Source organism: Hipposideros armiger, unplaced genomic scaffold (assembly GCF_001890085.2).
Source record: "Hipposideros armiger isolate ML-2016 unplaced genomic scaffold, ASM189008v1 scaffold_179, whole genome shotgun sequence".
In the NCBI taxonomy this organism is placed as follows: Eukaryota; Metazoa; Chordata; class Mammalia; order Chiroptera; family Hipposideridae; genus Hipposideros; species Hipposideros armiger.
Genome location: NW_017731529.1, coordinates 1,378,243 through 1,393,591, shown reverse-complemented (window position 1 = coordinate 1,393,591; position 15,349 = coordinate 1,378,243). Strand labels below are relative to the sequence as shown.

Here is a 15,349-nt window from a genome sequence, read left to right as displayed (position 1 = left end):
GAATCAGAATTCTTCTCTAGTCCAAGAAGAATATTATAATAGTAGTTATTTGTGGTAGTTGTCAGTACGATTCAGAAATGTTTCTGGTTCTTCTTTTCTGTCCACTTGGTAAAATTATACTTCTCTGCCCTCTTATATTATAGTTAGGTATGACTGTGTGATTTTCTTTTAACCAGTGAAATATGAATAAAATTGCAGTGTTAACTTCCAGATAGAAGCTGTTAAGAAGGGATGTATTGTAGGGAAGAGTAGTTTTCTTAAGGTTTTGGTAGATTTAAGTAAATACATAGCATGATTTGCAGTAACTCCTTTTCCCCACTGTAGTGAGGTGGTCCTGGTGGTTGGAGGCTCAGTGGCCTGTGTCGCTGATCATGGACAGTAGGGAACACAACCTTTCTTGTCTTCTCCAACCCCTGAGCTGTTGTATGAGCAAGAAGTAAATCTTTGTTGTTTTAAGCCATTGAGATTTTAGAGTTATTTTGACAGTTACAGAAGTATTAGTGATATACTAGGCAGTAGATAGATACTTCTAGGAGTTTATGTGTACATGTTCATTATATAATGACAATATTTAGAAGATTGTGAAGACAATATTTTTAAATAAAGGACTCAGTATACTTCTTTGCCATTATGTAAGTAGAGTAGACACAACTCAGCTTGTTGTAGAATATATGTGAATAATTAAAACAATGAGAAGGCCTTGTAGGGTGGCAAAGTTCAGGGAGAAACGCTTGGTGGTGGGTTACATAAAAATACGTGGGAAAGGAGGTCACAGAAGTCAGATAGAAGGCTAAAGATATTTAGCCTAATTTGAACATGTTTTGGAGAACCATAAGTGGTTTTCCTTCCTCCCGCGCTCGCTCGCTCGCGCTCTCTCTCTCTCTCTCTCTCTCTCTCTCTCTCTCTCTCTCTCTCTCTCTCTTGCCTTGTTTTTTTTTTACTTTAAGGAAAGGTCAGCTAAGACAAAGAGGATCCCTGCAGCCAGTGACCTCATCATCCATTTATTTATTTGTTTATTTTATTTATTCATTCAGTGAATATGTATTAGGTCACAGCTATGTGTCAGATGGTATTTGTGCATAGAAGCTCACCATAACAGACATATTCCTTCTAACTGCTGAGGGATCTGGCTTTTATTTATAGGCTCAGGAAGAGAGAGAGAGAGAGGAGAGAAGAGAGAGAGAAAAAGAAAGAATGAATGAGAATGAGAATATGTATGCATGCACATATGCATGCTCATCTGACCTTTTATGGTCAGTTCTGGGGAAAGAAGCATTGTTCCTTATTCAAATGCGCCTAGAGTCTTACCTACCTAAAAGGGATTGTTATCTTGCTTTGGTGTGAGGCTCTGTATATTTGCGTGAGAAGTTTATACAGTGACAGGCTTCTATAGGGTTCTAGGTTAGAGGAGGGGTGGGGGAAAATATTATCTTTAGTTGTTTTAGTTCCAGTTCAGTTAGAGATGGATTTATTTTAGATTAAGTGTATCTTTCATACAGTGGTTTTCAAACATGAGTCATAGCTTATTTGTGGTCATGAAATCAATTTAATTGGTTGTGACAGATTTTTTTAAAAATGAAATAGAACTAAAAACATCAGTGTGTTACACACTGTAAGGATCAATACTGGTGAGGGAAATGTTTGTTTCAGTTATATATATGATACATGATCCTGTAAATACAGTGTAAATTGTATTTCTTACTGTACGTTGCTATAAAATATTTCAAAGCACTTGTTTTAAAAGTCAATGACAGGGCCGGCCGAGTGGCGCGATGGTTAAGAACTCGCTTGGGATGCCAGAGGGCCCCGGTTCGGATCCCACATATGAGGGCCAGTGACACTGCCCTCCACAGCTAAGATGCTGAACAACAGCTCAACCTGGAGCTGGGTTGCCATGAGTCGCCGGCGACGGCGTAGGCTGCAGCCCCTGTGGCAGTGGGTTGCCATGGGCTACCGTGTGTTGCCAGCAGCCAACGTGAGCGGCCAGCAGCCGCAGTGAGCGGCCGTCCAGAAGCCGGCGACTGATCTGCCTCGCCAGGGAAGAGCGCAATGATGGTGCCAACTTGGGCCAGTGAAGCAGTGTCCTCCACAACTAGATTGAAGAACAAAACGACAGCAACTTGTCTGTTCCCCTTCCCCTAATTCCCCAGTACTGTTCCCATCCCCCCAATTACCCAATAAAAATCTTAAAAAAAAAAAAAAGTCAATGACAAAATAGGATTTATAAAGTTAAATGATAGAAAAATAATATAACTTTCAAGTGTGTTTCTACTGAGAATGCTGAAGAGTTCTGTTTTTTAATGATGATATTAAGATAATTGTTCTAGCATAAAAAGAAAATTGGGACAATTTGAATTGTTGAAATTTAGACATTATTAATGACTAAACTATATGACTTAGAAATTACTATTGAGGCTTGAGGTAAAATGATTAATATTTCATTCTGTTAGATTTGGATTTTATTTTTATATTCTAGGAGATTCAGGTGTCTGGGGATTGAAAAAAAATTTTGCTTTATTGGAGCTTTTGGAACGACTGCAGAATGGACATATTGGTCAGTATGGTGCTGCAGAAGAAGCCATTGGGATATCTGGAGAGGTATTGATTAAATTTGGTGAAATATTTATTATAAGCATGAATTTTTTCATTTAATTTAAAATACTTGCCATTAAAAGCACAATATTACCTCACTTACTCCAGCAGGCAGGACCCCAGAAACACAACTTTTCACTACATTACAGTTCTTAAGGCTCTCAGTAGAACAAAAGCAAAACGAAACTTGAATTCCTTGAAAATACTATACCCAAACTATGTTTTGTGTATAAACTTGTCTCTTTATCATAGTTCAGTTCTGTCCAAGGGTAAAGTGTAAGAGTAAGAAGATTATGGCAGAGTAAAGACACGTAAGCTGTATTAAAGTAGAGGATGCAAAAGTGAAGCAGTCAATAATACTCAAAGAAAGAGGAATTCCATGAAAGAGGCAATTTAATGTAGAGTGTAGAGGTAAAAAGCCTTAAAGATACCAGTAGCTCTTGTGGGAATTACTACTATTAAATATTTTGATAAGAAGGGTAAATTATTGGTAGGTGTATTTTCTTCGTCCAGACGGGTAAATATCCAGTAATTATTAGAAGTCCACTAACAGAGGTTAAAATACATTTTTAACACTTCAAGAGTTGTCTGCATAGCTCATAGACTGTTCTGGATATAAGAATAGATGTAGTAGATAACAGTTAATGATTTTGGTGATCAACTTTAAAACCATATATTTAATATCATGGAAAACATATCAGATTGATTTCACTTCTCTTTTATTAGATCATGATTTCTTAGTGAATCAGCGAAATGAATTTCAAACTGAAGACTTGTTTTCTGAAATTTTTTCAGTTCTTTCACATGCTGTATCTTTTACCTTGTTTCAGAAGACATTAGAGTAATATCTAATGTTGACCTTGTAAGTTATTAGGTCTGGAAAATAGAAGACATTAATTTTTTATTTTACATATGCACATCTCTCATAATTGCAAACAAAACTGGTTAACTTTGGGTTCTTTTTATTTCATGTGATATTGAATGACATCATTGATGTATTTTTTAATTTTTATTTCTGGAAAAATTTATGCCAAATCTCTCCCTTTCCAATTACGGTCTTTTAATATTCAGCAAAAGTTTCCATAGCATTCTTGGTTATCTGACATGGAAAACTTTCCAACTTGAAATGCTGTTTAGTAATTCATGAAAATTAGAAAAAATATATAAAAGCTTACATATAATATGTTATTTTTTTAAAAATTCTTTAAATCAGTGACTTTCAACCAGAACAGTGCAATGGACTCAACCTGTGGAGCTTTAGAAAAAAATACACAAGCTCAGTCTTCATCTACACTCTACTGAAATAAATATTTTCCAGGTTGAAGTCTTGGTATCCCTGTTTTTAAAAGCTTCCCAGCTGATTCTGATGCACACCCCCTGGTTATCTAAATGCATTTGTGCTTCTCTTCTTCCTATACCTCATCATCACAAATAATATTTAAAGCAGTAGATGGGTATTGAATATTAGTTTTTTTAGTCTTTAAAAAAGACTTCTAACCTCTATTGTTTAGTTTCTTTGTGTAAAGTGAGGGGATTTCATGGCAGATATCTTTGTATTGATTGTGAATCTATGAGAATAGTTTTACTTTTGGTTTCAAATTCATAGCATTTATTGATAATCAATTTTGGGAATAGCTTCTCACTCATAGAAATGAATACTTTCTCAGTTGAGTAGCAAATGACTTTTGTACTTAATTACCAGTATGTTTTCAGATATAAAGTCTGGTTAGTTAAAGAGATTATGGGCTTTTGTATTTCAAAATTTGTTATGTTTTAGTGATTGGGGTTCAGTTTTAAGACATTAATTTTTTGTTTATCAGAGCATCATTCGTTGCGATGAAGATGAAGCTCATGTTGCCTCTGTGTATTGCACTGTATGTGCAACTCACTTGTGCTCAGAGTGTTCCCAAGTTACACATTCTACAAAGACGTTAGCCAAGCACAGGCGAGTGCCACTAGCTGATAAACCTCATGAGAAAACCATGTGCTGTCAGCATCAGGTGCATGCCATTGAGTTTGTTTGCTTGGAAGAAGGTTGTCAAACTAGCCCACTTATGTGCTGTGTCTGCAAAGAATATGGAAAACACCAAGGTCACAAGGTATGAATATAATTAAACTTGATGACTCTACCTAGTTTAGCAGCCCCCCATTTGTTTTCACTGACTTGGTTCTTTATAGTAAAAGCAGGGATTGAAGAAGAGTTAAATGATGAATGAGTGGAGCTTGATAGCCTGAAAAGAAGTGAGATTTAATTTCTGAATAACAATAATTCAGCGAGGCTTCATGATTCTTTCTTTACTGAAAAATAGCTTTCCAGCAGGAAACAAAGTTCTCTTCCTTGTGTGCATGTTTTCATAATTAATTGGATTGTTTTGACAATATTTATGGCTACTGATGAACTACTGCTTATGATAAAATTTGAGAGAGAGTCTCTTGGGTTCTTATTTAGTGATAAGTGAACTTCCAAATTTTAAATTATTTCTGTGCGAGATAAATAGTTTTTGCATGAGCAAATTAGTATTTCATATGCTGTGCTTTTTTGTAAATGTGTTATAAAAACTTGTGGCTGATGCTGTTTTTTATTAATAGGAGTGAGTTAAATAGCTGTTTATATCATTAGTCAATACTATGAGTTCTTTTCTATAATTATATTGCATTTTATAGCATTCAGTATTGGAACCTGAAGCTAACCAGATCCGAGCATCAATTTTAGATATGGCTCACTGCATACGGACCTTCACTGAGGAAATCTCAGATTATTCCAGAAAATTAGTTGGAATCGTTCAGCACATTGAAGGAGGAGAACAAATAGTGGAAGATGGGATTGGAATGGCCCACACAGAACATGTATGGATTTTTGTTTCTTCTTTACCTTTTTGCCTGTTTTCCATTTTACCTTTTACCTCCTAGTATTTATTGAGCAGGTGCACTGTGCCAGTACTGCACTAATCACTGGGAAATTTTTTTTAAAAAAGTCTCTGTCTTCATGGAACTTATAATCCGTCATAGAAGAGAGACAGTTTCAGGGGTGGTAACTGTTTATTTTGTGGGAGAAGTACAGGATGCCTTGGCACTGCATAAAAAGGGCAGCAATTTAGGTGAGTCAGGTAAGACTTCCCAGAAGACGCGATATCTAAACTGAGATTAGAAGGGATTTAGTCAGGGAGAAGAGTGAGGTGGAGAGTGAGTTGTCCCAGAGAGTGAAGCATGTGTTAAATGGATAGGTAACTGGGAGGGTCAGGCCCGATGTCTGAGTTTCTACTTTTTCAGCTGGGCAGATGGTATATGCACTAATGGGAGAGGAAAGGAAGTGTTTTGGGAGGGGAAAATGGGACCAAGGTGAAAGTTTAATTTGAATGTCAAATTATTATTTCTGTGAAATAATGAAGGGGAGATACTCTCCAGTGAATCAGAGAATTGGAAAAACAATGTGTTTAACTTTTAAGAAATTTGGCTGTGAAGAGAAGAAGGAAGGAACTATGGTGGTAATTGTAGTTACTTTTTAAAATTGAATTATAGAGAAAGGAATCTTTTCAGATGGGAATATAAGATACAGGTACAGACAAAACGTAATGTTTTTCTTTGGTAACCAAACATTTAAAGCTAAGTCACTGAGGAATAATGTTAGAACTGCTCCATCAAATATAGTAGCCATTAGCCACATGTGGCTATTTAAGTTTAAATTATTTAAAAAATAAATTCAAAATTTTAAATTTAGTTCTTCAGTTTCACTAGCTACATTTCAAGTATACTTCAAGTACCTGTAGCTACTAGCTGCTATATTGGACAGCACAGATACAGAACATGTCCATCATCACAGAAAGTTCTATTAGACATTGTGCTAGAGTGGAAATATTTTATTCATCCCCTCAGCAAATATTATTGACACATAGCAACTGCTAGACACTGTTCTAGCACTGTTCTTGCTGAGGAGACACCACTGTACATGTCAAAAAGCTCTGCTTTTGCATACTTTACATTCTACTGTGAGGAGAGGGATGATAAGTAAGTAAAATACTTATGGCAGAAGTATGTTAGGTGCTTTGGAGAAAAACAATTGAAAGGGGGAGTGCACATTTATATGGGGTATTTGAGGACAGATTCCCTGAGAAGGGGACATTGAGCAAAGACCTAAAGAAGATGAGAAAGGGAACCATGCAGATATTTTGGGGAAGAGCATTCCAGGCAGAGAAAAAACAAGTGCAAACAGGCCCTGAAATTGGAGTGTGCCTGGTGTGCTTAAGAAACTGTGAGGAGGCTAAGTAGCGAGAGTAGAATGGGGAGGGCCATAGCAAGAGTTGAAGTCAGAAAGGGCCTTATATAGGCACTTGCTCTTCTTTCTACCAGGAACGCTCTTCCTCAAGATATTTGTGTGCTTCCCTCTTTTACCTCCTACAGGCCTTTGCTCAGATGTGCCTTTCGTAGGGAGTCTGTCCTTGAACACCCCATATAAAGGACTTTGGCATTTACTATGAGAGGAATGGGAAACCATTGAAGACTTTTGAGCAAAAGAAAAATTATCTGTCTGACTTACTATTTTATAGGATCAGCCTGGCTGCTGGGTTGAGAATACATTGTAGAGGGCAGTGGTAGACTTAGTGAGACAATTAGAAGACTTAGAATAATCGGGTGGGAAATGATAATGGCTTGAATCAGGTTGATAGAAGTGGAGGTGCTGAGGCATGATTAGGTTCTGGATATATTCTGAAGTCCACAGAATTTGTTGAGGGACGAGTTTTGGGATACAAAAGAGATGTATTAAAGATGACTCCAATTTTTTTGTCTTGAACAACCTGGAGGATGGAGTTGCTATTTATTGAGTTGGAGGAAATAGTTTTGTGGGTAGAAGAGACTGGAGATTAGGTATTCCATTTTGCTTGAGATGTCATTTAAAAAGTTGGCTATCCAAAGGCTGTAGTTAAGGGGAAGTACCTAGTGTGGAGATACAAATTTTAGAAATTTTTAAGGATATAGATGGTATTTAAATTTTCATTATTTCACATACACAATCTTTGTTATGGTTACAGTTGTTTTAAACTTTTTTTATTAAATTTATTGGGGTGATAGAACTTATTTTTATTTCCTTAGGTACCAGGTACTGCGGAGAATGCCCGGTCATGTGTCCGAGCTTATTTTTCTGACCTACATGAAACTCTGTGTCGTCAAGAAGAAATGGCTCTAAGTGTTGTTGATGCTCATGTTCGAGAAAAACTGATTTGGCTCAGGCAGCAACAAGAAGATATGACTATTTTGTTGTCCCAGGTTTCAACAGCCTGTCTCCATTGTGAAAAGACTTTGCAACAGGTAGGTAGTTGAAACATGGGAAGGACATAGTTTAAGAAGGAGGATTAGTAAGGTTAAGTAGATAATTACCATAGGCACACACTAATCTGTCTTATCACTTTAATAAATATTTGTATATTATTATTACATGTTACTGTATGCATTAGTATTGTGCTTAGGACAGTCTCTAACCTTAAATTACTCCACCAGCCCTATCAGTGTCCTCTCCTTCATGTGCTCTTCCAACCATGAAAACATTGGTCCTAGAACTTAACTTCTTGTCATTCTTCAGTCATGCCAAGCCGTTTTACTCTTCTTTGCCAAGCATGTACTATTGTTTCTGCTTGGTGGGCTTATAACTTCCTCTTCTGATAATGGAAAGCCTTCTTCAAAGGCTAGTTTAAATATTTGCTATTCTTTGAAGCTCTCTCTTCCGTATTCTTTTTTTTTTTTTTTTTGAGGGGGGTATGTTGGATTTGTGTTCATGAGTGGGCAATATAAGGCTAATTATTGCCCTAGGAATTCCGGATAAGCTGCAGTCTATCTTATCTTTACTGATATATTGCTAATTGTTGATTTCAATTCACTGTAGAGCTAAACTTTTTTTTTAAAGATTTTATTGGGGAATTGTGGGAGGGGAACAGCGTTGGGGAATCGGGGAAGGGGAACAGACAAGTTGCTGTCCTTTTGTTCTTCAGTCTAGTTGTGGAGGACGTCGCTTCACTGGCCCATGTTGGTGTTATCATTGAGCTTATCCCGGGTGAGGCAGATCAGTCGCCGGCCACTGGACGGCCGCTCACGGCAGCTCGTGCTAAATGCCAGCCGATCACACTGGCTGCCAGCCACTCACAGTAGCTCATGGCAGCCCCACAGCAGCCGATGCCGTCGCCGGCGACTCACAGCAGCCCAGCTCCAAGTCTAGCTGTAATTCACCATCTTAGCTGTAGAGGGCGCAGCATCACTGGCCCTCATTTGGGATCTGAACCGTGGCCCTGCTGCTCAGAGCCGGCACTCCCAAGCCAACTCTTAATCAACGCGCCACACGGCTGGCCCATTGAGCTAAACTTTTGACCATTGTAGAGTTTTTTTCTCCAAATCAAATATCTGATTAGACTTATGAATGTGACCAGGCTGTAATCACATCAGTTTTAGCTGTCATTTAGTCCTTATCACATTGAATTATAGTACTTCATGTATATTGTCTTTGAGCTCCAATCCTATTCTTCTGTCTTCTGCTTTGGAATGTTGGGACTGGAACTCTAGAAACCACATACCTGCTTTGCCAGCTGGCTCCATGTTAGTTTAGCCTCTGCCAGTAAGGGACAGTAGAGAGAGACTGGAAGGCGGAAGTGATTTCTTGTGGGTTCCCATTTGCTTGGGAATACCACCTTTCTGAGATATCTGAGTTTGAGCTCTGTGGATCCCCACCTGTAAATTTCTAAGTTTTAATCTAGCATCTCCCCTTTGTTACCCTAGCCCTGGGTGTGGTAGCTATAATTACATCTAGTTAACGGTTCTTCACATTAAGTTCTTTCTGTTCACGTAAGTGTGTGTGGGTTTTGTCTCCTGATTTGATCCCGAATGATACAGTATGAATATTTGTCCTAGATGTTGACGAGATGAATCTTGTTTATCTTTGTAGCTCTAACTTCTTTGTATCTGGATAGAAAGAACTTAGTAAATACTTGTTCAGATGGGTAAGCAAGCCACACAGCAAAATCAAAATGGATTATGTCCTAAATCACATTTACTTGAAAACTTTATAATAATTTTATATTTATTGTATTAAAAAGTATGTTTGTAGTTACTGAAATATTTGGAAGTATTTTAGTTTCTGAAGCATTGTGTCGAAGTGGCTAATAATTGTTAATGATGTGGTATTATCTCACTATGTTAATGCTAATGAAATTGGAGTCTGATTCATTCTTCATATGTACCTATTAGTTTTGTTCTGATTTTTGGCCATTAGAACTCTAACCCCAACCAATATTCTTAAAAGTTCCTGCCACAAAGTAATTGAACAGAGGCATGAATAGAACATCAGACATTTATTACCAAATTTGAGAATAAAACCTAATTATCCCTCTCCTCTAACTTCAAGGCATGATGCTGAATGGTGAGGATTTGTTTATTCATTTAGCAAATATGTAGTGAGGGCCTACTATATGCCACGTACATTCTAGGTGCATGTGATATATCAGTAAGCAAAAAAAGCAAAAAGCCAAAATTTTGTGGGATTAGTGTTCTAGCAAGAAGAAGACAGACAATAAGCCGTAACCATATTAAATAAGTAAATTATATAGTTTATGAAAAAGTGATAAGAGCTAAGGAAAAAAGAAAAAGTGTGGAGGTACAGCAGATTGTATTATTAAATAGCCAGGGTCAGGTTATTGAGACAGTGAAATTTGAGCAAAGGCTCAGAGGAAGAAGGGAAGGAATTAGTTCTTGCCCTACTGGGAGGAAGAACATTACAGCCGAGAAAATGGTTAGAGCAAAAACCCTAGGGTAGCATGCCTGTGTGTTTGAGAAACAGAAAAAGAGGCCATGGTGGCTGGAATAGAGTAAGTGAAGGAGGGAGAAATGGAAGCTGAAATCAGAGGTAAGAGGTAATAAGGGAAGCCTTGTGGGCCATTGGAAGGACTTCAACTTCTACTAACTGAAATGTGGAAACCATTATGGGGTTTTGAGCACAAGAATGACTTGATTTTACTTTTGAAAAGGATCATTCGGCTGATGTATAAAAAATAGATTGGAGGAGGACAAAGATGGAAGGAGGCTGTTGTAGATGCTTAGGAGGCTGTTGTAGAATTCCAAGTGAGAGAGAAAACTGGCTTGGATAGTGGGGATAGAAGGGCCCAGATTCTGGATAATCGATAGGATTTGTTTATGGGGCATTAGGGAGGAGAAGGGAAGACTGACTTCAAGGTTATTGTTTTGAGCAATTTGAACAATGGAATTGCTATCAGCTAATATGAATATGCAACAGTGAGCAAAAACCAACACCACCCTTCTGTCATGGAACTTACATGTTGTTGGGAGATATCTGTGTTATGAAGAATATATTGGCATGTGTGTAGAATATCTGGAATAATATTTAAGAAACTGGAAAGTGCTTGACTTTGAGGAAAGGGCCTGGAGATCTAAAGTGAGAGAGAGGCTTGTCAGTTTGACCTGTAGTCTTTTTTTATTTTTTTAAACCAGTACATGTATATCTTAAATTATTTTTAAAACATTTTATAGAAGTACAGTATACATACAGCAATGTGTTCATAAGTGTTCAGCTGGCAGAATTTTCAGACTGGACATTACTGTATCACCAGTACCCAGATCAAGTAACAGAACATTACCAGCACCCCAGAAACCCTTCAGACTCCCTTCTGGTAACTACTTGCCTTTTCCCTCAAAGTTAGACCACTATTCTGATTTCTAATGAATACCTGATTTTTGCCTATTTTGGTAATTAATATAAATGGAATCATACAGTATGAACTCTTCATGTAATTTCTTCTTTTACTCTGTATTATGTTTGTAAAATTCATATCACATTGAATTGTGGCCCATTCTCATAGTGATAGAATATGTTGCATTTGTGAATATACCACAGTTTATTCATTCTTCTGATGATAAGTTGTTAAATTATTTATTAATGCCTGATTATAATTGTCCTAGTCAAATTTACATTTAAATTAACTCTGAATACTGTAATGTTAAAAGAGCTTTTCTTGAGTTTTGATGATACCTCTTTTTTCCTTATTTCTTTAACATGTTTACAAGAAACACTGTGCTTTCTTTCCTAGGATGATTGTAGAGTTGTCTTGGCAAAACAAGAAATTACAAGGTTACTGGAAACATTGCAAAAACAGCAACAGCAGTTTACAGAGGTTGCAGATCACATTCAACTGGATGCCAGCATCCCTGTGACTTTCACAAAGGTAATGTACCATATTCATTTTTAGGTTGGTTTTCTGACAGATCATAATTGTTTACATCCCATGATAATCAGCTTGAAAAGACAAGTAAGAAAGTTACGAATCAGAGGACTTAAAAAAAACCAAAAACTTTTATTAGTGGAAAATAAGGAGTGGTATAAGGAATCTCCCTGTACCCATCACCCACTTTAACTCTTAAAAACTTTTATTTTGGCCAGCCCAGTGGCTCAGTTGGTTAAGAGCGCAAGCTCTGAGCAATAGAGTCATCGGTTCGATTCCCACATGGGCCAGTGAGCTGTGCTCGAGCTGACTTGCCAACAAGCGGCCGGATGGCTCAGTGGCTAGAGTGTGCGTTCTTAGCAACAAGGTTTCCGGTTCGACTCCCTCATGGGATGGTGGGCTGTGCCCACCCGCAACTAAGATTGAACACAGCACCTTGAGCTGAGCGGCCGCGAGCTACCGATGGGCAGCAGGATGGTGACTGGACTTGGAGCTGAGCTAGCTGCACCCTCCACAGCTAAGATTGAAGGACAACAGCTTGGTTGTTCCCCTTCTCCAACTCCCCAACACTGTTCCCCTTCTCCAACTCCCCAATAAAATCTTTAAAAAAATAAAAAGGAAACAAAACAAAAAACTTTTAATTTCATCCCCCCTTTACCTACACCCCTTTCTATCTGCAGTCTCTCAGGTTATTTTAAAATAAATCCCTACATATTTCATCCCAACATCGTATCATTTCATCTAAGAAATATTTTCGTGTATATTTCTAAAAGGTAAAGACGCTTTTCAAAAACATAACAAAATACCATTATCACAACTAAAATATTAAATAATAAATAATACCCATTCAGTTAATATTCAAATTTCCCAGATTGTTAAAAAAATTTTTTTTTAAGTTGCTTGGTTGAGACAGAATCCAAACAAGGCCTGGATGTATTTTGGTCTCTTTTAAAGTGGATCCCCCGTAATTTAAAAAGGTTCATGTGTTCCATTTTGCTTTCTATTTTTAGGGACTTTTTAAAAAAAACTTTAGTGTTGTTTTATAATTATGTGAAACATTGACATATATGATCCAGAGTCAAATCTATAAAGCAGGGTTCATTCAGAGCAGTTTAGCTTCTGTCCCTGACCCCTCTACCTTTTTCCTCTCTTCCCCATAGATAACGATTAAGATTTTTTTCTTAGTTTTATTCATCATTTAAAATAGTATAGAGAAATATTTGTATACATTTATTTGCACACTCCCTACAGTTAAAGGTTGAATACCTTACATACTTCTGCACCATGCCCTTGTCACTTACGAGTATGTCCTGGAGAACACTCCATAGCAGTCAGTATATAGTGACATTTTCTGTTCCTTTTTTACATTTGCAACATACTTTATTGTGAGGATGTACCACATTTGTTTTTTTTATCATGGCAAAAAACACATAATATAAAATTTACCATCTGAACCATTTTTAAGTGCATAGTTAAGTATTGTTAAGTATGTTCACATTGTGTGAAACAGATCTCCAGAAAGTTTTCTTGCAAACTGAAACTATACCTTATAAACAATAACTCGCATTCCCTGCCACCTGACCAGCTGCTGGTAACCACCATTCTATTTTCTGCTTCTTTGATTTAGACAACTCTAAATACTTCACGTAAGTGGAATCATCGGTGTTTATCTTTTTGTGACTGGCTTATTTCATTTAGCAAGATGTCCTGTAAGTTCATCTATGTTACAGCATGTGACAGAATTTCATTGAATTTTAAGACTAAATATTCCATTGTTTGTATATATACATTTTGTTTAGCATTCATTCATCAAAGGATGTTAGGGTTACTTCCACCTTTTGGCTATTGTGAATAGTGCTGTTAGGAACATGGGTGTGCAAATATCTCTTTGAGACCTTGCTTTCAATTCTTTTGGATATATACCCAGAAGTGGGATTGCTGGATCATATGGTAGTTCTATTTTTAATTTTCTGAGGAAATGCCATACTGTTTTCCACAGTGGTTGCACCATATTATAACCCCACCAACAGTGCACAAGGGTAATAATTTCTCTACATTTTTACCAACAGTGGTTTTTGGGGTTTTTTTTGATAGTTGACATCCTTAATTCGTATGTGGTGCTATCTCATTGTAGTTTTGATTTGCAGTAATCATAACATGATTACTGATGTTAAGCATCTTTTCATATGCTTCTTGACCATGTTATATCTTCTTCAGAGAAATTTTGTACAATTCCTTTGCCTATTTTTTAATTGAGTTATTTGATTTTTTTGTCAAATTGTAGGAATTTTTTCATATACTCTACATATGAATCCATTGTTAATCCATTGCAAATATTTTCTCCCAATCCTTAGGTTGCTTCTTCACTCTGCCAACTGTCCTTTGATTCACAAAAGTTTTTAAGATTGCTATAGTCCCATTTGTCTGTTTTTGCTTTTGGTGAGTGTACTTTCAGTGTCATATCTAGGAAATTATTGCCAAATCCAGTGTTATGTAGCTTTCCCTCTGTTTTCTTTTAGGAGTTTTGTAGTTTTAGGTCTCATATTTAGGGCTTTAATCCATATATTTATAATCCAACTATATATAATTATTATATCTTCTTTGCAACTTTAGCTTTTTCTCACTGTAATGACCTTGTCTCTTATAAGGGCTTCTAACTTAAAGTCTGTTTTGTCTGATGTTAAGATCACCATTTCTGCTTTCTTTTTGGTATGATTTGCATGGAATATCTTTTTCCATCCTTTTACTTTGAGCCTATGTGTGTCATTAGATATAAAGTGACTCTCTTGTAGACAGCATATTGTTGGATCTTGGGTTTTTTTTTTTATCCATTTAGTCAAACTTTGTCTTTTGATTGGGGAGTTAAATCTATTTATATTTAAAGTAATTATTAATAGGTAAGAGTTTACTATTGCCATTTTGTTAATTGTTTTCTGTATATCTTATAGCTTTTTTTGTTTCTCCTTTCTCCTCTTACTGCCTTCTTTTGTGTTTTATTGTTTTGTAGTGAGTGACATGGTTTGATTCCCTTCTCATTCTTTATGTGTATATTCTATAGATTTTTTTTGTGCGTTTACCATTTTAATTACATAAAACATCTTAATTATAACATTCTATTTTAAATTGATAACACTTCAATTGCATACAAGAAACCTATACTACCCCCTACATTTTGTTATTGATGTCACAAATTACATCTTTATGTATTGTATACCTATTAACAGGATTATAGTTTTAAAAAATATTTTTATTTCAATTCTATAAAAATTAAATTTACGGACCAAAATTACATTATACAGGTTACTATTTGTTTATGTATTTACCCTTACCATTTTATTATTTTATATATCTTTGTGTTCGTGTCTAGTGTCCTTTGGTTTCCATTTGAAGGACTCCTTGGCATTTCTTGTACAGCAGGTCTACTGGTATTTATTCCCTCAGCTCTTGTTTTTTTGGGAAAGCCATTTTTTTCCTCATTGTTATTTTTTTAAGATTTTTATTGGGGAATTGGGGGGATGGGAACAGTGCTGGGGAATTGGGGGAAG

At 36.5% G+C, this 15,349-nt stretch overlaps 1 protein-coding gene across 1 annotated transcript in view; it reads left to right on the top strand.

The window, feature by feature from the left end:
- The window catches only part of TRIM23 (tripartite motif containing 23), a 31,875-nt gene that overhangs the window by 7,457 nt on the left and 9,069 nt on the right, over positions 1-15,349 (top strand). The window contains exons 3-7 of the mRNA XM_019652426.1: positions 2,477-2,598; positions 4,413-4,691; positions 5,257-5,439; positions 7,681-7,896; positions 11,673-11,807. Coding sequence (XP_019507971.1) covers positions 2,477-2,598; positions 4,413-4,691; positions 5,257-5,439; positions 7,681-7,896; positions 11,673-11,807 — 935 coding nt within the window. The remainder of the gene's footprint in view (positions 1-2,476; positions 2,599-4,412; positions 4,692-5,256; positions 5,440-7,680; positions 7,897-11,672; positions 11,808-15,349) is intronic.